The sequence below is a fragment of the Armigeres subalbatus genome, chromosome 3 (genome assembly GCF_024139115.2).
Source record: "Armigeres subalbatus isolate Guangzhou_Male chromosome 3, GZ_Asu_2, whole genome shotgun sequence".
NCBI classification, from domain to species: Eukaryota; Metazoa; Arthropoda; class Insecta; order Diptera; family Culicidae; genus Armigeres; species Armigeres subalbatus.
Window position 1 is genome coordinate 205,985,545 of NC_085141.1, and position 25,732 is coordinate 206,011,276.

The 25,732-nt window shown below is 37.7% G+C and overlaps 2 protein-coding genes across 2 annotated transcripts; one reads left to right on the forward strand and one right to left on the reverse strand.

Moving 5' to 3' along the window:
• Positions 1–128: 128 nt before the first annotated feature.
• LOC134227420 (uncharacterized protein CG16817) lies at positions 129–16,051 on the reverse strand. The gene is made up of 4 exons (XM_062708912.1): positions 15,877–16,051; positions 1,144–1,227; positions 824–1,080; positions 129–664 (listed from the first exon to the last, which is right to left on the reverse strand). The coding sequence occupies exons 1-4, from the start codon at positions 15,891–15,893 to the stop codon at positions 501–503; spliced, it is 522 nt and encodes a 173-aa protein (XP_062564896.1). The 5' UTR covers positions 15,894–16,051; the 3' UTR covers positions 129–500.
• Positions 16,052–20,753: 4,702 nt separating this feature from the next.
• Positions 20,754–21,664, forward strand: LOC134227424 (cytochrome c oxidase subunit 5A, mitochondrial). Its single transcript, XM_062708914.1, has 2 exons — positions 20,754–20,911; positions 21,008–21,664. Exon 2 carries the CDS (start codon positions 21,017–21,019, stop codon positions 21,473–21,475), a length of 459 nt encoding a protein of 152 aa, XP_062564898.1. The 5' UTR covers positions 20,754–20,911; positions 21,008–21,016; the 3' UTR covers positions 21,476–21,664.
• Positions 21,665–25,732: the final 4,068 nt, after the last annotated feature.

Below are 25,732 nucleotides of genomic sequence, written 5' to 3' on the forward strand. Positions count from 1 at the left end.
GTAATTGGTGTACGACCTTTATGTATTTTGCCTTTCCAAGGGGGATCAGGCGATTAAGGCAATAGATCCTCATGAGTATTCCTGGATATCAATGAAGTTCTTTCAGAAGCACATAAAAAAATAATTGATTTGATATTTTAATGTGTTTATTTTCTTATTTAGAATAAAACAGAAAACTAAACCAAGGCAAATGAGAGAACGAATGGATGTAAGATTCACAACGGACCTTCCCCGTTATTGTATTCTGTTGTATTTTGTAGAGACTTACAATCTCCTAGTTTGTTCCTTATTTGAAAATCCTTTCCCTCTACTAATTTAAATTGCAGAACGCAACGCTCTCAAACGTATCTTAACAGTCTAATTTTTGTTTATGTTTTTATACCTCCTTACATCTTAAATAAAATTACACACTTCAATGGTTATTTCTGACTGCTTGGCATTGTTCTTTTTTCTTGTTTTCCTTTCAATAGCGAACGAAGCGTACAAAAAGGATATCCCCATTACTTCTTCTCCTCATTATCCTTGTCGTCCTTGTCCTCGGTTAAACCAGGCATTGCTTCGTCATCCGAATCTTCCTGATCGTCTTCGAAATCGTCAAAAGAGAGTTTACTATCGTTCTTCATCCGCAACATATCTTCCAAAGACATTGCATTATCGCCTTCATCTGGAAGCATAAAACAATGAAGAATCAATAAGCAGCTCGATTTCCCAATTCTGGAGATCATGGATCGGCTCTATTATTATTAGAAGCTCAAACATCAAATCGATATGTGCAACAAACTGCAATAAGTTGATAAGCGTATGAAATAACGAAGGTACTTACTCATCTCGTCGTCCGAGCCCTCGTCCTTCCACCGGTTGAAATCAACTTTGAGCCAGTGGGGTTTGGTTTTGTCGCTCGTCAGCTTTGGCCAGTAGGATGCCTTCGTATCAGCTTTGGTGATAACGAATTCGATGCACCGACTGTTTTTACTGACTACTTTGTCCGGATTAATTTTGCTGTAGAAGTTGACGGTGACTTCATGCGTTTTCTTTTCCGGCAGGCAGACTCCTTTGAAATACATTGAGTCCTCTGTAAACCTACGGATAAATGGATTATTTTTTTCAGCTAATGGTAAAATTAGCTGGAATTTATATACTCACTTAAAAGTAGGATCCGGACACTCAACGTTTAGCGTCAAATACAGAACATCATTTCGTTGGGCCCATACAACCGGGGGCGGAATACTGAAATACAATACATATTAATATACTAATTCTTGCCGAACTTATTACTAAGATACATTACTGCTGGAGGCAACTATACTCGATTAAATGTTTCATGGCTTCTCAAAATTAATGTTTCATGGCTACTCGTACATGTGATGGATTTAGTAAAAAAAACAATTAATTGCATATTATTCGGTAACTCGGCCGTACGAAAACCATTTTTTTGTTAAATATCTTGGCTGTGCATATGCACAGCATATGTTTCGAAATGGACAAATTGATATGAAATTTACAAAAAAGAATCCACGTGTCTTGGAGGGACTCGAACCCTCAACCTCCTACTCTCTAGATAGGCGTGATAACCCCTACACAACAAGATCACTTAAAGGTCACGTTTGCGGAAAAGCCATCAGAATCCGAGTACCAACCTCCACCGCAGTTAGCTCTCTTTTTTGCAAATTGAATATCTTTCGGATGCTTGATTTGCCCAATCTCCACATGTGCATATGCACAGCCAAGATATTTAACAAAAAAATGGTTTTCGTACGGCCGAGTTGCCGAATAATATACAATTACAGTCAAACCTCCATGAGTCGATGTTCTATGACTCGATATCGACTCATGGAAGCAAATTATTCCATACTAAAAAATATTTTCTGGGTTACTGTGATGGTCCCTCCAAAGAGCTTTCCAAGGTTTTGCTACTCCACATCTCGATTTTTCCATGAGTCGATGGTCCCTTCAATATCGACTCATGGAGGTTTGACTGTAATTGTAATCAAGTGTCGGTCTTTCACCGTCATTAGTCGTCTGAGTACACGCGACCGCTTACGTAAAGGCAATCAAACTCATCAAATGCTTTAGCCAAGCAAGCCTTTGGCATAGCAGAGTGCGATTGAATTCGTATTCTATACCGTCCCGCCCAGTCCGTTACTGGGGGGCATGGAGTGCGATCCTCTCGTTTAATAAACAATATGCACTCGCTTGACTGTGGATATACAACAGTAAAGCACATGTGGAGATTGGGCAAATCAAGCATCCGAAAGATATTCAATTTGCAAAAAAGAGAGCTAACCGCGGTGGAGGTTGGTACTCGGATTCTGATGGCTTTTCCGCAAACGTGACCTTTAAGTGGTCTTGTTGTGTAGGGGTTATCACGCCTATCTAGAGAGTAGGAGGTTGAGGGTTCGAGTCCCTCCAAGACACGTGGATTCTTTTTCGCAAATTTCATATCAATTTGTCCATTTCGAAACATATGCTGTGCATATGCACAGCCAAGATATTTAACAAAAAAACCCAGATTAATCCACCTGCAGTGAGATTTTGACCCTTCCTTAGTTATAAGGATATTTTTGACAAACTCCAGTATTTAAAACGAGATAAAACAGCGATTTACCGTGAAAGTGACAAAATAATTGTCTACCCAAAGGCGGATGTCATGGGTTGAGTGACAATTCAACGAATGATAACGCACTGTACTTCATGCTGCCTATCTATAAGGCGCTCGTCGGATTGAGTAGCGATTGTGACATGGTTAGTAACTGTCGTAACGCTGGTTGCATATATTGTAATCCTAATGTCCATATACCTCAAAATATGCTCACATTTGCTATCTAGCTTCCACTGTCCATATCATATCGTTTGTTTTAATTATATTTTCAATATCAAAGTGAATTTGTTTCAAATACCATACATTTTATTTAATAATTCACGAGACTTCTTGATAGATTATTACGTATTACCTACGTAACACATACAAAGTGAAATTATAGACACTTCCGAAGGAAGGGTCAAAAATGTATTGGTGAGTAACTACTTCCTTCCTATTTTCAGAACTAATTTTCTCTCATGTATTGTTTATACAAATGCCAACCAAATTGGATGAGTATTTAGTATTGTCTGGATCCTAGACACTTGTTTCATCAGCAACTGCGCTCGATGAAGTAGGATTGTGTGTGGTTGTGCCAGTTGGTCGTCAGATCCCAATCCGACCACATAAGCGAAGAGAGATTGCTACTCGAGTTCACCATCCGGGTGGCTCATGACCCGGAATATAGGCAATTAACTATGAATGAACTGAAAGTTATATTAAAGTGCACGATTCGCAACGTTTTTCTTTTGGTTTGTAATAACACGCAATTCTATACGTAATAATAAAACGACTGTTTCAGTTCATGGTCATAAATCAACTGTTTTTATTTAAGCACTCAGTACATCATTGGACCCTATCCTACGCAATGTACTCAGTCTATACTGAGAGCCCTTCCAGAGGGTTCGGCTATATCACCGAGTGGTGCATGCCACTTCTTCTTATTGGCATTACATTCCCACACTGGGACAGAGCCGCCTCGCAGCTTAGTGTTCATTGAGCACTTCCACAGTTATTAACTGCGAGGTTTCTAAGCCAGGTTACCATTTTTGCATTCGTATATCATGAGGCTAGCACGATGATACTTTATGCCCAGGGAAGTCGAGACAATTTCCAATCCGAAAATTGCCTAGACCGGCACCGGGAATCGAACCCAGCCACCCTCAGCATGGTCTTGCTTTGTAGCCGCGCGTCTTACCACACGGCTAAGGAGGGCCCCTTCAATCTGCATGCATGCCACTACAGGGTTTTTTGACGTAAACTACGTCTAAGGGGAAGACTCGGATACAGGGTGACAAATGAAAATTTCCAAATCCGAGACCGTCACGAAATCATGTAAGATTTTGAACGTTAATAGCGCATTCATCTTTCGATGGATTTTTGAGATTTATATATCAATCGACTCGGAAACTCTCCACCAATTTTCCAGTTATATTGAAACATTTGATTATCAACGTTAAAGTAGGGTATTGGACCATTTTGGCAGCACCTTTTTTCCCGTTCGCAACGTGAGTCTCATTCGGCCGTTGTTCAGTGTAGTTGGTTTTTGGGCTCTTCTTTTTGTGCGGTGCTTCGCACCAGAGAAATGACCGCAGTCGGCGATATATACATACAAGCGCAAATTTGTGCAAAAATAGGATGATCGATTGTTAGCAACGGCAATGCAATGTCATAATGCGATAATCGCAATGCAAATGAACAAACATGTTCGATTCAAAGATAACTTAGGAAAATGGTAAGCCATTTTATGATAAACTGCAAATTGTTAATTATATTTTTATTATTAAATATGCGCCAAAATCAAAAGAACTCAATTTTAATTCAAGAAGTTTGAATGCACTTCAGATACTCTGTGGGTACAATCATGCGGGGCTTATTGTAAACGGCTATAGCTTCGGAACGCATACTTTATTGAAACGGGCTATAGGTTGCAATAGAACTATTACTTTCTAGCTCCCGGATCTAAGATTCTTGCAATTATATTAATAATATGGTTGCACGAATATGTTATCCATAATGCCACTGCCAGATAGTGGGAGTTAGTTTGTAATAAAATAGCACAAATACCCTATTCCCGTCCGCAGCGTTTACTACTCTGGCGCATCTCAACCGAATGGCTTGGTTTTTGGTACCGTTCTGACTCAAATCCCGAATATGACTCATATTCCGAACACTGGCGTTTTAGCGCCCAAAAACTAAAACTGTCATTGGTTTTCCGCACTGAGAATCAAGATAACAAACGAATTCAAACTCCTGTGGAGAAAATTACACGAATAAAGTTAAAATGGGCATTTAAAAGCATAAGTTCGGAATATGAGTCATGTTCGGAATTTTAGTCAAAACGGTACATAGCTAGTATTTGTTGATTTCTAGTTGGCGCAACCGGGTTTTATCGACTCGCGCTTCTTTGTCGGACTCAACAATACGACTATCCCTTCTTTGCCAACTATTCCTCGTCACTCCAAATAACAGAAGGCGGAGATTCTGCCAAAGGTCCAAGGCTCGTATTCTTCCACCAGTGATGACTCGATGCTCTGACTACCATTGGACAGAGGCACCTGTTTGTCCGTAGCCAGAGCAGAGATTCTTTGCAAGATCCAGGGCCGATGCGTATCGTCTCGCATCTGTCGTAAAATCGCTGAATCGTGGTACACGCACTCACCAGTATTCACCCCCAACAACAAACATATTGCACATCGATCACAGTAACTTATAGGGACACGGCAGGTATTTCCGTCCATCGTCGTAGTGGCTAAAACCAACGAAAGCAATGTACATTTGCTAGAACTCCACTATAGCAGAACGTTTCTCCTGAGCCTATGATTTGGTACGTATGAGTTTTACAAAAAAGCGTCTTTTTAATTGGTTTTCGAGACTATGACGAACAGACGAAAATACCTGCCGTGTCCCTATGTGCCCGAATTCTCTCACATTAAGGTTACTGCAACAAGATTGGCTCAACGTGTGCTGCTTGGGATATCATACCCATGTAACACTTTTTATTTCAGAATAGTATTATTTAATAATCATACTCCCATATTTCCACATATATATTACTACAAATAAACTAGAATAGTGGTCGAAAATTTGGAATGAAACTGAATCCCTACTAATTTTACTCTAAGTCGAATGCAACAGTTGGAATTGCGAAAAGCATTATTACCACTTGGGGTTTTAAAGTTAAAATTTTAAGTTATCGTACCGTCGTCGGGGTGACAATGGGTCAAATGGGGGTGAGAATGGGTCACTGTTTCAACTACAAAGAAGGCTTGTAGAATAGATTTAATGTATCTGAGAACAATAAAACTGAATTATAAGTGACCTTTTTGAACGATTTTGTTATCCGACCTCCAGACTGTCGGTGAGGGCTCGGACGTCACCCCTGACTACGGTATCCAACATTTTTATATTTTAAGTTATGGTAATTTTGTTCTAAACCAGTGACATAAGTAATCAAATGAATTATCTTAAAATATGACTACATTCCTCAATGCACCAAACTGTTTTACGTAGTTTACGTTGGGCGGTCATGTCTTGTACATAACCCTTCAGATTTTTTAGATGGTTTTTAATCTTAAAATTAAGCTCAACACCGTTCCGAACGTTTAGGCTTATTGCCTTTCACACCATAGTACCATTGCCCAGACCCATAGTACCATACAGCAATCGACTAAGTTCGACAATCTGGGCAAATGTCTGTCTGGAAAAATATTAACCAACTTTTTATTTATGGGGCCGTACACATATTACGTAGGTACTAAATTTTTGATATTTTTAATGTATGAATTAATGAATCGTTTAAAAAAAGCCTCAAATAATTTTCTTAACAGAACCGTTTATATTGAAAAAAAAAAACACTTTCCACAGGCGCTACTGCGTCCACAAATAAACTAGTCACAGATATACAAATATACCACAGTGTGGTAAAACTGCAAAGTGAATTAATGTGTGTTTCAAATTATTTTTCATGTTTATCGATTAAATAAACTGCTCATTTCATTCCAGTTTTTTAATACATATATGTAGTGACTTTAGTACATAGTATTGGTAACAACCCGCTTTATTCAATACCATAGCAAAACCGAACCATATTAGAAAGTCCGTTTTTATTTTGTACCATAATCAAGCATGGACACCATAAACGCACTCTACTCCCCCTATTCGCATGAAAGTATCCTGTAAGTTTTCTTCAAATAAGTAATCTTTCTGAAAATTTAACGTAATAGTCTTTATCTGTATTAGGGCCGAAATGCCAACAATGCTGAATCGAGAAAAATGACGTTCAAATTTTCTGGGCCGAAATGCCAACAATGCTGAATCAAGAAAAATGACGTTCAAGTTTTCTATGACTAATTAAATTTATTGATTGAAGAAAACTTATTTTATTGAAAAAGCACGTCGCTGCTATAAGTAAATGGTTATATGTATTATAACAGCAAATTTTGAATAATTGTAAACCATTTTTTGAGTGACCCTCCGCTGTCCCCCACACAAAGAAGCTCAAATTGGAGCCCCCCTGGTAGTGGACACTCAATTCTCCGCTCAATTCTCAATTCTCATTTGAAATCTACAAAATTTTAGCTAAAACAAAAAATCCCGCCGTTTACTCGCATTACACAGGCAACACGTCTGGATTTTGAACCGTTTCCTCAAAGCTAGTAACATCATCATATTTGTTTAGATTTGTGAGCCATAGCAGTTCTGTTATGCGATATTTTGTAAACCTAGTAAGAATAAAGGATATACATTTTAAAATTACCTGAAGCTAGATTTTCTAATTAAACAATATAAAGTTAACGGACTAAAAACCAAAGCAAAACATTCCGCATGGTAGTTAGGAGCGCCAAACAAAGGACTTTAAAATCATACCGTGATTTTTGAAAACGATATAAGTCCAAAAGAGAGGCTCTCTTTGTTTACTTTCTCTTTCGATTATTACGAAGCCATACTGACATTTACATCGGATTTTTTCATAGGGATCAGAAGAAAATAGCTTTGTCTAACGTGCTTAGGTGGAAATGTTGTATGAAATGCAAAACTAGCTTCGATATTAGTGAAAGAGAGCGTAATGATATAGTCTCTCATTTGTCGTTTTCAAAAATCATGCTAGAAATGTGTTTTTTAAAAGAAATATCAAAAACGGAGTTTCACCTAGCATTAAGAATCATTTACAAATGCTATGAAATCAAAATCATTGATTCTTCGGCTCATTTAAGGTCAACTTTCCCAAAAAATCTTGTTCGCTTGTTCGGTACATTTTGTCATTTGATAAATTTAAGCAGGCACTGCTATCAAGCACTTCCTTCGTGGGCCAGAAACGGACATTTACCCTACTAGATAATATATTGTCGGCGTAGCACCAACTTAGAATTCGGAAGTCGGGACTTCCGAACCGAACTTTCTTCCGAAGTTTTATCTGTCAAACTAAATGATGCGTTGTTTAGCGCATCTTTAGGCGAATCTAGCGCACTACTTCCGAAGTTGGGTTATTTGCCTGTATCTGGAGAAAAACCCAACTTCGGTATAAAAAGCGTTCTAAGTTTATTCCGGATAGACAATAATATAATTAATTAGGTCACTTTATTTTTCAACAGTTTCCAATGATTAACAAGTTTTCGATTCGATTGACATAAAAATCTCGAAAATCGATCGTTGATCACGACGCTGCCAATTTTTTGATTTTGGTTTGACAGAGTCCTTCCCGTAAGACGTTATCCATCGTCTATGATTGAAAATTTTATGTCCATTCCCGTATAAAAATGGACCATTGGAACAATAGTATAAACGATTGATTTACCATATAATGATACAGGGGCCGTACACTAATTGCGTAAGCATTTTTTTCTGGGTTTTTCAATCCCCCTCTCCCCATGTATGGCAGACCCCCTTTCCCCCATAAGTGCTTACGTAATTAGTGTACGACCCCACAGTATATAACAGCAGAGGCGTCGCGTCCGCATGTGCAACCTGTGCAATGCACATGTTGCAATTTTATCCCCAACATTTAAACTCTAGATAGATTTCTTGTCTTTCTAATCCAAGCATGTATTTGAATTATGTGCATTTGAAAGATGTTTCATGCAAATTTGACTATTAGATACATAAACGGATAACATGCATGTTTTTTTATAGGCGCCATTTGATGTGAGGCAACCAAATGCTGCGATGGGGACGCGTTATATTTTTTTCTACGATATCGAACCGACCCACCGACACCACATGTCGATTCAACACGGAACTTTCAGCCGAGAACGCTTTGTCATGCATCATACACGCATTATTTTGTATGTGTGGATTATCTGCTGTAACCGCAATCGGCGATGTATAGGTAGTCAAAGCGTTCGTCGCTGGCAGTGCACGGTTTGGTGCCTGTCGAGAATCGCTTCAAACAGCGCATGCGCGATTCGTTGAAGAGAGCGCAATTGGCAATTAAAAGTTAGGTTAGGTTTCGAAAAAATTCAAAACTGGAATCAAAATTTACGCTTTCTTATCACTTCAATTGTAAGAATCAAAGCAGGGTTTTCATTTTAAAGCATTTTCTTCCATTTTTATCACAATAAACATTGCGTAGAGCGCGTCAATCATTAATTTATCGAATGATGATCCTTCGTTTTTAACTTCACTTTTATCTGCCAATCGGAACAAAATCAAAAGAGCATTTCTGCGCGAGCATTTTTCTGCTTCCTTAAAGCGTTCCATGACGAAAGTTCCGCTTTGTAAATATAAGCAACGCGAAGCAAAAGCGCTTTTGATATTTGATTTGGGATGGCCCGTTTACACATCCACTAATCCTGACGACAATGTACTGTCCGATAATACTAACGCGACATTAGCTCAATTTAAACAGAAATTGTCACCTGCTAATAAGCGCAATAAAGCCTGTTTACAAATACGCCTATTATATTAGACATTGAAGTATCCGACAATATTAACATATTGTAAAAAAATTGAATGTCTTCTTCTTCTGATGAAAATCTATATTGTCGCAGAATTAACGGGTCAACATTTTTAAAGAAACTTATTTTTAAAGTTTTTTTTTTCGAGAAATCCAATATATTTAGTTAGGGAGGGGGTAAGTCAAATGTCAATGGTCCACACAAATTTATGAAGTTTTTTATGAGCAAGTTTCCATGCCACGGAAACCTCGACATCTGTCCAGTCCAGAATATTGATAAAAGATATAAATTGTAAATAGAATAATTATTAATTGATGATATAAATTGAGAAGAAAACTTCATTGTTCTCTTTATTGTACAGACTTTATTTTTCTGACATGACATGCTAATTACAAATTATTATTAAGGCTCTGTCTCATTTGGAGAATTAAACTGAAATTAAACTTAAAAGTGACATTTCAATAATTATCAAATAACCCTGCTCGCAGAGCAAGATTACTTTTGACAGATATCGAATCATTTTGCATCGATGTCTTATTGAAATTGCTGGGTAGCACCAGCCATTCTTATGACTGGGTTATGTGCTAATTTTCGAACTGTCACTTTTAAGTTTAATTCTCCAAATGATACAGAGCCTAAAAGGCTCTAATAATAATTTGTAATTAGCATGACTGATATATTCCAATTTCCTTTTCTGTATTTAAAACTTCGTCTCATTTTACGAATAACTCAAATTAGAATTGAAAGTGCCAGCTTAATAATTTCCGAATAGATATACAGGTATACCTCGATTATATGGACCCTCGATTATATGGACTTCGATTATATGGACTTTTTACCTCGATTATATGGACAACTTTTTTAAGCCCAAATTTTTTTTCGTGATTTGGGTTTCTGAAAAGCTATTGAATATTCTATGTCATATTTTACATTGATTTTATATTTATTAGAATAAATTGGGGCAAGTAAAGGACTTACTGGCCTGGCGTTTTCGAACTTATATATGAAATCCCACATTGAATCATTTGTTCGGCTGACTGGATTAATTCACCATTTTCACGTTGGAAATTTCGTTGTACTTGTATATTGCATTAATCAACAGCACCCTCGGCCACGTCCTTACAAATAAGTGGGGAAATATAACGCGTATGTTTAGGTGATCTCTGCTATATGAAAACGAGAAGTGAATTGTCAGTCTGACAGTATGAGAAGCAAGTGATGAGATAAGGTTGCCGTATTTAACTGTTCGATCTTTGCTTTAAGCCTTTTCTTGCTTTTGGTGCATGGAATTACGTGTAGAAGGGCAGATGACGCATTAACATCCAGCAAATTCGACCCACGGATTTTGTTAGCAGTATGTCCAGGAAACTGGAAGAGTTTATTTCAATGTGTGCTATTTTTTTTCTGGATGAACTTGATTATGATTTGAACTGTAAAAAACTGAAAAATCTACAAAAAATCTTTATATTCAAATAAGTGTTGTCGAATATCCCTTGGCCGCATTCATACTTGTTCAGCACAAGCTTGCGGATTATACTGATGCTTAACGTCAGGAAAAGAAATTGAATATCAGGAATGTGAGTGTTGCTGTTTAACCGTTCAGCAAGCGAGTGACCCTTAAACGATCATGCAGGATCACTTCTAGACCAACATTTGAAAAGGGCGGAACAGCCAAAATTTATTCCTTTCGATTCTTCTTCCACATATCTAGCTATATATGTAGACGAAGAATCAGAAGGAATAAATTTTGGCTGTTACGCCCTTTTCAAATGTTGATCTAGACTTGACCTAACATTCGCCCGATTTAGAATTGGAATTAGGCCAATTTTTCTTCAGTCGTTTCAGGTTTATAGAATATGGGTTCTGTAGGAAAGTTGACCTTCAACGAGTCAAAGAATTAAATGAGACAATAAAACAAGTCACAATTTTTGTCAGGAAGGGTCGATTGGCACTGGTAGATGGATAGGATCCCTTATTTACATTCATAAAAATTAATCCCTATTCAACGCAATTTGCAAGTTGCAAGCAGATCGGTTAAAGATAAGTATCAGAAAAAGAGACTGATTCTAAGCGTTCTTGTACACATTCAATAATGTATTTTGGCCATATTTTCTGAGCCCATAGTTCGATCCGGTCAATTTTCAATAGTAATGGTACAAAATTCTCCATCCAAATCAATTTGCTGCGATCAAATCGATTGAGAACAAGTGTCAGTCCTTTTATATAAAGTTTGTTTTTGGTGCGAATATATAACTTTCTCGTACACTCAATGTTTGCTTTGTTGCTAAAACAGGAAGGCACTGTAGTTAGAATTCATACAAACGTATTTTATTGTGTACATTTTAAGCTTGGCAAACTCTCCGTCATTAACGTAATCTTACAATGGTGTGCAACTTTGCGACTGGAGAAAGGTTACGTTCTTACAAAAGCTTATCATCTGCTGAGTTGTCATAAATAGGTCAAACATGTGAATTGGACTGCAAGAAAATAAATGGATATTTTTGCCTTTCTCGTATACTAAGTATACGTAAAGGCTATATGATCGCTCCAAAAACAAACTTTTTATAGAAGGCCCGGAGACCCATAGTGTTATATACCGATCGACTCAGCTCGACGAATTGAGGTGATGTCTGTGTGTATGTGTGTGTGTGTGTGTGTGTATGTGTGTGTGTCTGTGCGCACCCACAAAAAAAAATGTCACTAATTTTTCAAGTACTTATCCTTAACCGATTTACTCGCAACAAGTTGCATTCGACGCAGGGTACTCTACCATTGTTTCCTATTGAAAATTGGTCAGATCGGACAATGGGATCGGAAGTTATGGCCAAAATACCACTTTTTTATAAAAAAAAATGAGTAAAAAAATGTCACTCATTTTTCAGGCACTTACCCTTAACCAATTTACTCGCAACAAGTTGCATTCGACGCAGGATTCTCTACCATTGTTTCCTATTTTCCTATTTTCATAATGCACGAGAAAGGCACCATCACCGCTAGGTGGATTAATCAGGGTTTTTAGTATATTAAGACTTATTTTCATCGTATAACATAAATTTTGAGAAAAAAAAATTGCTTCGATTATATGGAAAATTCGATTATATGGACTTTTTTGCAACGAAAAAGTCCATATAATCGAGGTATACCTGTATTGCTTATTTGTCACATTCTGATGATAGGGACACGGCAGGTATTTTCGTCTGTTCGTCATAGTCTCGAAAACCAATAAAAGAGACGCTTTTTTGTAAAACTCATACGTACCAAATCGTAAGCTCAGGAGAAATGTTCTGCTATAGTGGAGTTCTAGCAAATGTACGTTGCTTTCGTTGGTTTTAGCCCCTATGACGGTGGACGGAAATACCTGCCGTGTCCCTAGTAATTTTTAATTTTACTTAAATCACTTTGAAGCTTAGTTATTTGTTTATCATTTCAGGTCCCTTTTATGTGTTTTTCTCGAAATATTAAAATAGTGCACAGGTTGAAGAATTGATCACGCGACGCCTCTGTATAACAGAATATATTGTTTTTGGTGGTTACACATATCGTATCCATACTGAGAATACAATAAGTTACCATATGTTAATATACGTTCAATTGTTTTTTATTTGTTTACGAACAGAAGAAATTAATCATTTCTCGCGTAACATATGATTACGGCTAGTGATCCTACATATAGGCCATTCACTTTACACTGGATTCTGTTTTTACACGATTTACATTTTCACAATTTTTCACTCATCCTAAATGTTTAACGTATATTAGTTATCATGTAATTTTTCTTTGATTTATTCAGGATTTTTTAAACATGTTGCAAAGATTTTGGTTGTAAATGGAAGTCTCACGATTAAAAATACGAGCGAAAAAAAAATCGTGTAAAACAGAATCCTGTGTATATTGTTTATTTAGAAAATCTAGCTTCAAGTTATTTTAAAATGCATATTCTTACTAGGTTTTCAATATACAGCATAGCAGAACTGCTCTGGTTAACATATCTAAACAAATTCAATGATACGGCTTAAAAACCAGACATGTTACCACCAGTAATGCGAGTAAACGGCGCAATTTTTCAATTAATCTAAATTTGCTGTTATAATATAACCATTTACTTATAGAATTGACATATTCTTGGCAATGAAATGAGTTTCTACTTCAATCAATTAATTAAATTAGTCACAGAAAACTTGAACCGCATTTTTCTTGGTTCAGCATTGTTGGCTTTTCGGCCCTAATCATATGTTGCTCGAGAATTTAAAAACTTCCGAAAAAAAAACGATAAATTGCATATTATGTAACAATATAAAAATATTTGACCCCTAGTGTCAGTTTTTGCAATATGCATCATTTTTCTTTAAATTTCATTCTCGAACGTTAAAATTGGCCTAACTAAAAAAATAAAATATTGTATAATATAATATTGTATACAATAAAAATACAATTCAAACTTTTGTTTTTTGAGCATTTTGTTCAGTTATGTCTACAATTAGGCTTTCAGCGATCGTGTACGTACACGCACGTTCCACTCACACTTTTACTCAGTTTGTTGGCAACCACGAGCAGCTGTCACGGCAAAATCAAATGGGATTGTTTGCAACCACGAACCTGCGTTCGTGTTGGTGAGAAATGTCGGCGAGACCCTAATGGTCAGGGGGAGAAGATGGAGCACTGAATCCCTACCCCAACAAGTGCGACATCTGGATTTGGTTCTAAACTGTAAACAACAGTGTTAATTCTCTACCACCTTTTTGTTATGGCGAGGCAATTTTTATGCACACTTTTGTTTTCGATATTTTATCAAAATTAAACACTCAATCATGCAGCAATTTAACGATGTGGTATGCTTGAGATACCTGCTTGATTATAGGGACACGAAAAGAATTTATTTGCAGTAACTAACCGAATATAAAAATGATTGCGCCCTAACACCGGATCTAAGCTTCGATGCAGAGTACACCACGGGACTGACACTTGTATACCTCTACCACAGTTCATTTCGTAGCCAACATATAAAATTCCGCACTGACAGCCATAAGAAGAATCATGGGAAAGAAAGAGATAGGTGCGTTCCACAATGACAGTTCCATAAACGACAAGCAGAAGAACGGATACTGCATCTACACTACGAAAACACAACCAAAACACCAGACCCCCGGAGTACACGAAATTTGTTCGCCAGTGACAGGCGTATGAGGCCCTTGCTAATGGTCCAATGCACCGAATGAACACAATGACGTTTGAGTCGGGCGCTGTTTACTAAAAATGAACACTTACATGAACTCGATGAATGAAAAAGTATTCATTCTTAGTAAACAGCGCACCGCTCAAACGTCAATGATGGACTCGGTGCATTGGACCATATGTTTACCAATGTATTGTTTGGCGAAAAAAGTTCATAAAAAAATCTCAAATTTTGTATAGTTACGATACTTAACAACCCGAATATTCTATGTATTGCGAAAACTTAATTTTCAATTAAGTAGTTTCTAACAATACATTCCTACACGTAAAAAAATAACCTTATATGTTATGGCAAAAAACCATTCGAAAATACTTATACTCTTCATTATGCCACCTAATGAATGAGCCCATATCAAAAAGCTAATAACATTCATAAGTTAATAAAAAGTATAAGTTTCGAAATGTATGTGACTGATGCGATGTATAAGTTTTTTCTTATAAATATCATTACGTGCCTGCTTTGGCAAAAAGGTATTAGAAATCTTAATAATATATAACATTAAATTTTTTTACGTGTACAATACATACATAATATATATTATATGTATTTCTGTGGTTGCATCTACAATTGTATTCTATATCAAATTTATTGTTTTGAAATGCAGTGTATTTTTTTTCTACAATATTTTTAGTCGGGTTTGCCTGAATTATCACACTATAGGTTTATGAGCCTTCTCTCAAAAGCTGGTTTTTGGAGTGATCCTAATGACTTTAACGTTTGAGAATCTCTGAAGTGGGAACAGGCACCCCTACCTGAATGTACATCGATGTCAAAGTTACAAATCTTATGATTTTCAGGCTGACTTTGGCAAAAACGTACCACGCCTGTACTTTCGAGATCATTCTAGACTGGTGTTGTGTTGATCGATGTAAATAAAGGTTATGAACACTGTCAGTGCCATGGATACGGGGGCGCACCTTTGCCTTCGGCAAAGCACTTTTTCTGCCAATTTTACATGTAAATATCGCAATTGATATTCAAATTGAGGCAACACCTTGCGCGCCCCGAGAACGGCTAATCATCGCAAAAACATTTTTTCGCCGGAAAACAGCCAAATCACTAGGTTGAAGATCGATAAAAATGGACGCCGGGAAACACGCGAGTCGCTCCTCACCCCCAGACAATCTTTTCCTGTTGGGAACGTAATTGTCTTCACTATCAATACTTACGCAACTTCCGTAGACATGTTTTCAGTTAATTTTCCAAAAATATCAACACTGTGCACCAGGATTGGACCTTAATTTTCCAGCCAGGCGTAATGGAAAACGAGTTTTCTTTCACTATGCTTATCTGCCTCTTTCGTGTTCGCTTCTGTCCACTTTTTTCTTCTTCGATTCGACTGACAGACAAAACGAAAAGGGATATTTTCCCGTACACACGGACAGATAAATCAACCCAAACTTTGAGTTCAATATAAATACGCACTTACGAGAATATAGCAGAAAAAATTTACCCAAATTTGGGTAGTTTTCCCTTTTGTTCCCATGATTGCTATCAAAACTAGAGCAAGATGCAAACACCTCATCGAGGTTGCTCAGCCCAATAACCCAAATTTGAGTAAATTCAATATTCTCTATTTTGGGTTGATTAAGGTCCGCTTTGGATAAATTAAACTCAGCTTTGGGTAAATTGTTTACATGGGATTAAAGGCAAACTACCTAGTGCCAGAAAAGCCATTTTACTCAAATTTGGGTTACACGGTTAGATGACTTTACCCATTAATGGGTACTATGTTATTGTTGATATTATTCCCACCGTGAAAAATTCACCCATTTTCTCGAAAAAGCGCCACTACCCATTTTAATGAGTAGTGGCGCTTTTTCAAGAAAATGGGTGAATTTTTCACGGTGGGAATAATATCAACAATAACATAGTACCCATTAATGGGTAAAGTCATCTAACCGTGTATTGGCCCAAACCACGGTTTTGAGTGCAAACAACCCACTTTTGGGTAGTTTTGGTTTTCAGTGCACGCTCATTTATTAATAGTAGAAATTTCTACTCACTGACTTGTAAATATACACGCTCAGCAGGATCATCGAATTTGGTGAAAATTATCGGGTACTCTTCAAAAGGACGTATTGTCTATCCGGAATAAACTTAAAACGCTTTTTATATTGCCGATTTCACCAATTTGAAGAGTTGTGTGTAGATTGTGATTTGCCCGCTTCTTTTTCTCACACTCACTCTCATTTCGGGTTGATCGACTTTTGTTACTGAAATTTACCCAATTATAACCCTTTAATTGTTAGTCACATGTAAGCGTGTACACTAAATCGATTCCCGCCATGATTTGACGTCTATTTATTTTCATGAATGAAATCTGCAGATTGAGCACTCACACACAAATATTATACACGGAAAATCAAACTTTTTTGAGTGTATTGAGTGTGAGAAAAAGATGACTGTGAGAAAAAAAATCTCGCAAAACTCTTATAAAGTGCAAAAAGCGCAATACCGAAGTTGGATTTTTCTCCAGATACAGGACACTTTCCCAACTTCGGAAGTAGTGCGCTGGATTCGCCTAAAGATGCGCTAAACAACGCATCAATTAGTTTGACAGATAAAACTTCGGAAGAAAGTTCGGTTCGGAAGTCCCGACTTTCAAATTCTAACTTGGTGCTACGCCGACAATATGTGATTTTGTAATCAAAGATTCAAACAACGATTTGACCAATATGCTAGAACTCCCACAGAAACCATTACAACAGACATGTAGAGGAAGGCTTCGACTACCTGTTGGTATCCAGCTTTTTACGCTATAGCCATAAATTTGGAGAGGGGTGATTCAAACATGACAGATGATGTGAACTGTTTTATTCCATCAGCATCATAGCAATCTCTGAATAAATGAAACAGTCTGTCAGAATGTTAAACATATTAATTACGCATCACTCACGGTAAATTCGATCAATGATATATACGTAAAAAATACGTTATGTGTTACGTAATTGCTTTTTTGCGCTTTACGTTAATTGCTTTTTTTTGATAGCCATTCTTGGCCATACTAATACAGTTTGAATACTACGGGCTAATACTTCATCTTTTCATATTTGATTTACCTCGAATGAGGAATAATTGATAATAATTCAGGTGATACTACAAATGCACAAAAAGAAGAAACACTCAATTACGGACTACAATTTAATGGTTTAATTAAAGTGATTAAAGCTTGGGGGCCGTACACATATTACGTAAGCACTTATGGGGGGAGGGGGGTTGGTCAATATCTTACGCTCCATATAAATAAAAAATCATTTGTATGAAAAAAATCTTACATGGGGGGAGGGGGGTCAAAAAAGCAAGAAAAATTGCTTACGTAATAAGTGTACGACCCCTTGTTAAAAAAAATCCTTACTTATGATAAATACCCGGATAAAAATATACTATTGGTTTAATAGTGTAAACAATTGAATTGCCATACTGTGTACGGTATACAATAGGATACAATGTTTCTTGATGGTTGCACAGATTGTATCAACACTTACACACTTAGAAATTTTGACCGACTTCGGTTGTATTTTTTTACCGTACTAGATCGGTTCACCAATAAGGAACCGAACAACCGTTCAAAATCAAAACTAGTAACATATGTGTACCGAGTTTCGGTACAACTAGAAGTAATTTGACAGTTTGGTATGCCAGATGAACCGAAAACTCCGGTTAACCGAATGTATGTACGAGTTCGGTTCACTAAAACCGAGAAAATTCGGTTTAAAGCCGTTTTGACAATTATCGAAACCGATTAGTCGGTTGACACATCAGCGAAGCAGTGTCGAAGGAACCCTCAGCCATTTTTAAAAGTGCGTGCCAAGGTAATTTTCTCTATCAGTTTTCTATTGTTTATTCTAAAAAACCGAAAATTTAAAGAGTATTGAGAGCGGAAAATGCACGTGTTATAGATATTTTTTTGTGAGTAATTAATATTCTAATTATATCATTATTTTTGTAGGAAACCTGAACAATGCTCCATGATAAACAATATTCTACTCGTTCACTGCCCGCACAATAAGCGGAATAACGGAAATGAGCACGACGGGCGAAACATTTTTATTTTCTTTGGATTAACTATTTTTTATTATTGAAATCTCAACAGCATAATTGATGAAAATGTTGAACGTGTAAAATTGGAGGTAATTCCGTGAATTTCTTAAAGTAATTTGAATTTTAATGTACGATTTTCCTGAATAAATAAAAAATATTGATGATTGACTGAAATGAGTCTATTTTATTCTAATTATGAACTTCTGCATAATGATTTTGCATTATTTGTGCGTAATACTGGAGAACCGAATTCCGTTATTGTTACCGAACGGTCGGTTTGTTTGACATCATTCGGTGACATATTAAAACAACCGAACTTCGTTTATCTATGTAGATTATGTTTCATGAACCGAGTTTTTTCGGTAGTTTTGACAGAAAGGGATTGCTGAAAAGTTTAACGACTGCTCGGTTGTTAACTGTTGAACCGAACAGACAACCGAGCGTTCAGCAGATAAAAACTCGGTTAAAATTGAACCGAGTTCGGTCAATTTTTTTAAGTGTGATAGGATACAATACATCAACATATTTCTATAATGTAACAATACTAGCAACTGTTTTTTAAACGTTTTCGTACATGAGATTCATACATTGATAACTTTTGAAATGTTTCATTACATTGCATATAAACTATTTAACAATATTTGCCTCATAGCGCCAAATATGCATTTTTTCCCTTTAAATTGCATTGCTGAACAGTAAAGCCCCAAACGCAATATAACGGAACGGCGACGGAAACGGCAAATTTGACAGAAAATATATGGGCTAACTGTCAAATTTTCCGTTTCCGTCGCCGTTCCGTTGTATTGCGTTTGGGGCTTAAAGCTGTCACAACTGAGAAATCAAAAATCGTATTGTTTTACTATACAAATACAATACAGTCCATTGTATTTTGAACAGATTTGTTCGGATATTTCAACAAAATATTAACCATACACTCTATTGCGTGACGAAAAAAATGTATGGAAAAATCTCAGATTTTTTATAGTTACGATACTTAACAACCCGTACATTCTATTGCGGAAACTTCATTTACATTTGAATAAATGGTTCATAACAATGCATTCAAATGTATTTCTATGGTTTCATTTACAATATAATCTATCGCCAATTCAATGTTATTAATAGTAGTGTTACAATAAATTGTACTGTTATTCTACTGTATTTTTTAACTTTTTGTTCTAAGAACTCAACAAACTGTTATGCCAGTTCTGGCCACTAGGGCCACTTGTAGAAAATAGTTCTTTTCTGTCTTCCTCCTAAATATTTGTTTACAATCGGAGGCATTGGATGAGTAATTATTAGTAGAAATACTAGAATAAGAGATCGGCGAAGACGCCATCTTGTTTCCAATCGAACCGTCAAAAGCGGTTCCATTTCGACTTGTTTATTTTTTGCACCCATAAGAAGCAAGCAAAAAGTTCAAGTGCTGCCAGTATCATTTTCACGATTTCATGCATTTTCATACGTTGCCATTTCGACAGTTTTTCACTCCGCCGGTCTCTGGTTATAGGGATCGTTCAAAAATTACGTCCATCGTTTTTCGGCATTTTCAACCCCCCTCCCCCCCTCATGTCACAAACTGTCACAAATCATTGACCCCCCCCTCCCCCTGTACGTACATGTGTCATGTGTCATTTTTATTTTGGTGATTATTTAAGTTTTTCTTTTTCGTATACTACTTTTACAATAGCATAGTGAGTTATGTCCCTTACTAACAGTTTGAATATATGTTTTTAAAATGCAAATTGTCCCTAAAATACTTTCAATTTTTTTTAGGGTGGACGTCACAAAAGACGAACCCCCCTCCCTCCCCCTGTCACAAACTGTCACAAAATTCCGACCCCCCTCCCCCCCTCAAACCTTGGACGTAATTTTTGAACGACCCCATAGGGTTGCTAATTATTAGCTCTTTTATTTTTGCCAATAAAAATGTGTGGATTTTTAAATATTAGTGTAATATTTTAACCTAAACAAAATTATTGATGCAAAAAGGGATGTTCTTGTGCCGCTGCACCACTATGTCAAAAAAACAAATTTTGTTCTGAAAACTTCATCCGTCGTCCATCTGTTTCTGTCGTTTCTGTAATTTCTGCTGCCTTCTGTCACACTTTTTCCATCGTGAGTCCGTGAGTGTTTTGCAAGTGCTAAGAAAGCGAAAAGGTAGGTCTTTTGTTACTTAACAGCTACAGTAAATTCTGGAATTATTAAAATCCAGCCATCGAACGGTATTAATTGCAATTATTTGACTTATTTTAGACAACCAACATGCTTCGCTCTGCAGCTGGACAGCTTTTCGGTGTCATCCGCGGATCGGCGGGTTTGATGACATCCCGTCTGGGCGCCGCTGGAGTGGTCCGTCACTCGCACAGCAGCGAGAGTGCCGAGGAATTCGATGCCCGCTATGTGGCCTATTTCAGCAGGTCGAACATCGACCACTGGGAGGCCCGCAAGGGAATGAACGACCTGCTTGGCATGGATCTGGTCCCTGAGCCGAAAGTTATTGTTGCCGCTCTGAAGGCGTGTCGCCAGTTGAATGACTATGCCTTAGCCATCCGGTTCCTGGAGGGCTGCAAGGACAAGTGCGGCAGCCAGGTCAATGAAATCTACCCCTACCTGCTGCAGGAGATCCGCCCGACGCTAACCGAACTGGGCATCGAGACTCCCGAGGAACTGGGCTACGATCAGCCGGAGCTGGCGCTGAAATCGGTTTTCGATTTGCACTAAATGGCTTTTGTGGCCAAATGGCATTATCCTAGTAGATACCCGGTTGCAGCATTAGTTGAATTAAGTGCGTAAAAAGTGGGCTGAATTGATCCAGATTAAGAAAAACGTTCGAAAATGGTTATGTAATCACCAGGCGAGTAATCGTCACACTGTAAGAGATGCGAAATAAAAGTGGTAACAAAGAAGAAATTTGCCCTTTTGTGCAATTTATTTTTTCTTACATTTTATCTTCTACTTTCTTCCAATGCTTTAATTTTTTTTTGTTTATTAGGGAGACTTTCAGCCCGAGGCTGGCTCGTCTCCGTGTTTTAAATTGTTGTAGTTATTGTAAGCCTGGCGTTTGCGTTCGTCAACTATGCATACATGGGACAAATAATGGAAAAAAAATCATCCACCTGTTTTTACCTTTCTCGTATACTAAATGTAGAATCACTATATTACTATACCAATCGACGAATTAAGGTGATGTCTGTATGTGTGTGTGCGTTTACAAAAAAAAGTGAGGCAATTTTTAATACTTGGCCTTATCCGATTTGCTTGCATCAGGTTGCATTCGACGCGGAATCCTGCCTATTTTTTTACTATTGAAAGTTGGCCCAATCGGCCATTGCGTTCCGGAGTTATTAGAAAAAAACATTGTTTTTTCTCCCTTTTTTAAAGGGTCTTTGGATTTTTTTTAAACGCCAAAGTTTTATTTCAAACGCAATAAACGCAAATAAATATTAATTGATAGAAATAACTGAATCTATTTAACTAATGTGCATTTTTGCCCTGTCTTATGTGCTTTTCTTGATACATTTTATAATAGATTTTATCTATTTTATATTTAAAGATTTTATAATACATTTTATAATCGCAAACGAGTTAGTTCGCGCGGGAGCGCTCCATGATTGAGTTTTATGAATGATTTTACCAACACTGAACACCGTATTACAGCGATCGGAACAGAAAAAATGACCATTGATCAATTGAAATGTGGCTGTTTGAACGGTAAAGAGTGGCAAATCGGTTCGGTCCGCCGTTGTGCGGTTTATTAATTTTATTTGGTATGGAATACTCTAAACTGTTGTAGGAATTTCATATTCTTCCATATTACCACAGTTTTTTTCTCCCAAAAAACGTTTTGGATGGGTGGCCCATACTGCCCCAAATGGTGGCTCATATTGCCCCGTATAGGGGAACCCGGGGCAAGAAGGTCCCCTTAAGCATTTTGAACTATTTCCTGGTAGAAACACCACTAAATCAAACGTTTATCGTACGCAAACCGTAATGTAGATTGCTCTCTACAAAACTAAATCGATGTTGATATGAATCATGTGATAAAAGTGGATAAAATATGAACATTTATTTTTGTTGTTTTTTTCATTGAAAAAACAGACCCGGGGTAAGAGGGCCACCCTACCGGGGCAAAAAGGTCACATATCGAAATGGAGGTGTAATAAAGTAATTAATCTACCTGAGTCAGTCCAAAGAGTCGTTGTTACATGTTGAGTATGTGCCGAACCAGCTCACCCTCCTGTTGTGGATTAAACACTGGTTCGAAGCGATCCAAGCCAGAAGCGTCAATCTATCGATCCGGAAGCTTCAAATATTTGATCAGCGTTTGACGAGCAACACCGTACTAGGAGAACTTTATTTATGTGCTTTTGTACTGGGTGGCTGCTCGCTTCACCAGCATGCCGAACTCGGCCATCACCTTTATTGCCGCGGTCATGTTGGGGTATGGCCATTTGAGCCGCGTTGAAATCCGCTTGTACTTGTACCATTCTCGACCGTTCACTACGAAAGCACAACACAACAGTTTGACAGTAGTGTTCAAGGTTATGTTCAATACAAACTGCGATTCAAAGAGTGACCCTTTTGCCCCTGGTAGAGGTGTCCTTTTTGCCCCAGATCGTCAAAAATGCGTTAAAACGCATATTTTTGCAAAAAAGGTAGCCACAACCAGTAGTGTTGTGTTAGAAATATTCGTAATTACTGAAAATTTGGTTTCAACTTCGAATAACCCAAAAAAAATATAAAATGTCCTTCAAAAATCCTTATTTTGTGTGATGTCATTATTATAATTTTTGACCAGATCCAACAAGCAATTTTTTTTCGGCAATTTTTAGCTTTATTCATCACTTTCAGTACAAAATAAGATGAACATTACATTATAAGACTGTGAAGAATGTTCAGAATTCATCGATGATCTTATACTATTCTATTTTACAGAGAAATCAAAGGGTGTCCTTCTTGCCCCGGTGTCCTTTTTGCCCCGGGTTCCCTAGTCGGGAACACACATTGTAATCAATACATTTTCATAACTGCATTCCAACAATTCTCAAACGTTTTTCTCACCATTCATCGACGTAATATGAAAGGTAACACTCCCTAGTATAAGTCAACTACATTTGAAAGATGATTTTTAGAGCTTTTCAGGGCTTTGCGGAACGATTTCCTTAGGTGGCCCATATTGCCCCGATCACCCCTACACGAGAAAGCCAATGATGGTCTTCTACTGATTGTAGATCAATCAATGCACAATGGTTCTCGAGATCTAAATAAGCGATATAACTTTCTTCGTCAATGGCATTACATTGCAACTGCAACTTGACTTGCTTATGCTTTTCAACTTAGTATTTTATTATAAGCATTTCCACAGTTATTAATTGGAAACTTTTCTACGCCCACCATTGTATGAGTATGTATCATGTGCGGCAAAAACAATAATGGATACACTTTGGGGTTGACATAACCTCTCCCGACCCATTAAAACCAGCTCCTTCTTCTTCAGTCAGATCCCCCGACCCGCAATCAAGCAATACATCGGAGTGTGAATATTGAGCATTGCGTTCCCATGGGACGTACGATATGTCCACGTGTGCGCCTCGCACACAAAAGGACAAAAGGACACACTGGCACCACATGTGTCCCAACACTCACCCACCTGGACTACGCAAGTACCAGCAAGGGCTGTTAGTGATTAGAAAGGCAGATTTTCAAAAGGAAATCGTTTTTTTGGACCAACATTTTAAGAGAAGAAAGGATTGATTGATTGTTTTCGGGGGAATGTTTCATTCTGGGGAACGGTTTTCAGGAGAATGGTTTTCTGGGAAATGGGGGGAATATTAAAGAAATGTTTTTATGCTGTATTTGCACATGATTTCATAGATGACGTAAAAACCATTGCACTATTGCAGGTATTTCGAATGATTTAAGGACAAACATCGCAAATTTAAAACATTTCAACCCTTAAACACTAGAATGAGGTTCGGAACATGCAACATATCGATGTGGCAGCTGATGAATTACTCTAGTAAACGCGTTATGAGTCAAATTTACTGAAATTTTGAATGGTTGATACGTCAACTATGAAATCATGAGAAGTTGAGGTGTCCAACTTGACGCACTTCTGCAAGTTATAACGATAACTGGCGAGGCATTATGTTGCTATGTACCGTCCTCAAAGTTCTATGTTATCCTAGCCCGGATTCAGGAGAAGATCGATGCGATTCTCCGGCGTAGCAGGCCGGATTCCGTGCCGGGAGATCCTGTGTGGACCATATTGTCACGCTCCGTATAATTCTGGAGCAGGTCAACGAATTCCAAGAGTCCCTTTACTTGGTATCCAATGACTACGAAAAGGTTTCGACCGTCTCAATCACGAGAATTTTTCATCGAGGCACGGTAGGAGGCCTTCTCGTGTAGAGTGCGGCACAATGGGGTGTTGTCCGACCCTATCCCTGTCGAAGCTGGTGTGAGGCAAGGATGTATTCTATCACCGTTACTGTTCCTCATCGTAATCGACGAGATTCTGGTAGGTGCGATTGGCCGTGAACCAAACCGCGGGCTGCTATGGTAGCCTATAACCATGGAGCACCTAAACGACTGCGAATTGGCTGATGACGTTGCACTCCTCTTCGGCAGGCTTAGTCATCAACGTCAACAAAACCAAACCGTTGGATGTAAACACGGTGACCCCTTCCAGTTTCACAGTAGCCGGGTAACCAGTGGAGAATGTTGGAAATTTCCAATATCTTGGTAGCCAAATGGCGTCAGACGGCGGTACCAAGATCGACATAGGCGCACGGATCAAGAAAGCAAGGGCTGCCTTTGCGAATTTAAGAAATATCTGAAAAAACAGGCAGATAACTGAACGCACCAAAATACGAATTTTCAACTCTAACGGGAAATCTGTGCTGTTATACGCTAGCGAAACATGGTGTGTATCAGTGGAGAACACTCAACGGTTGCAGGTGTTCATCAACAGATGCC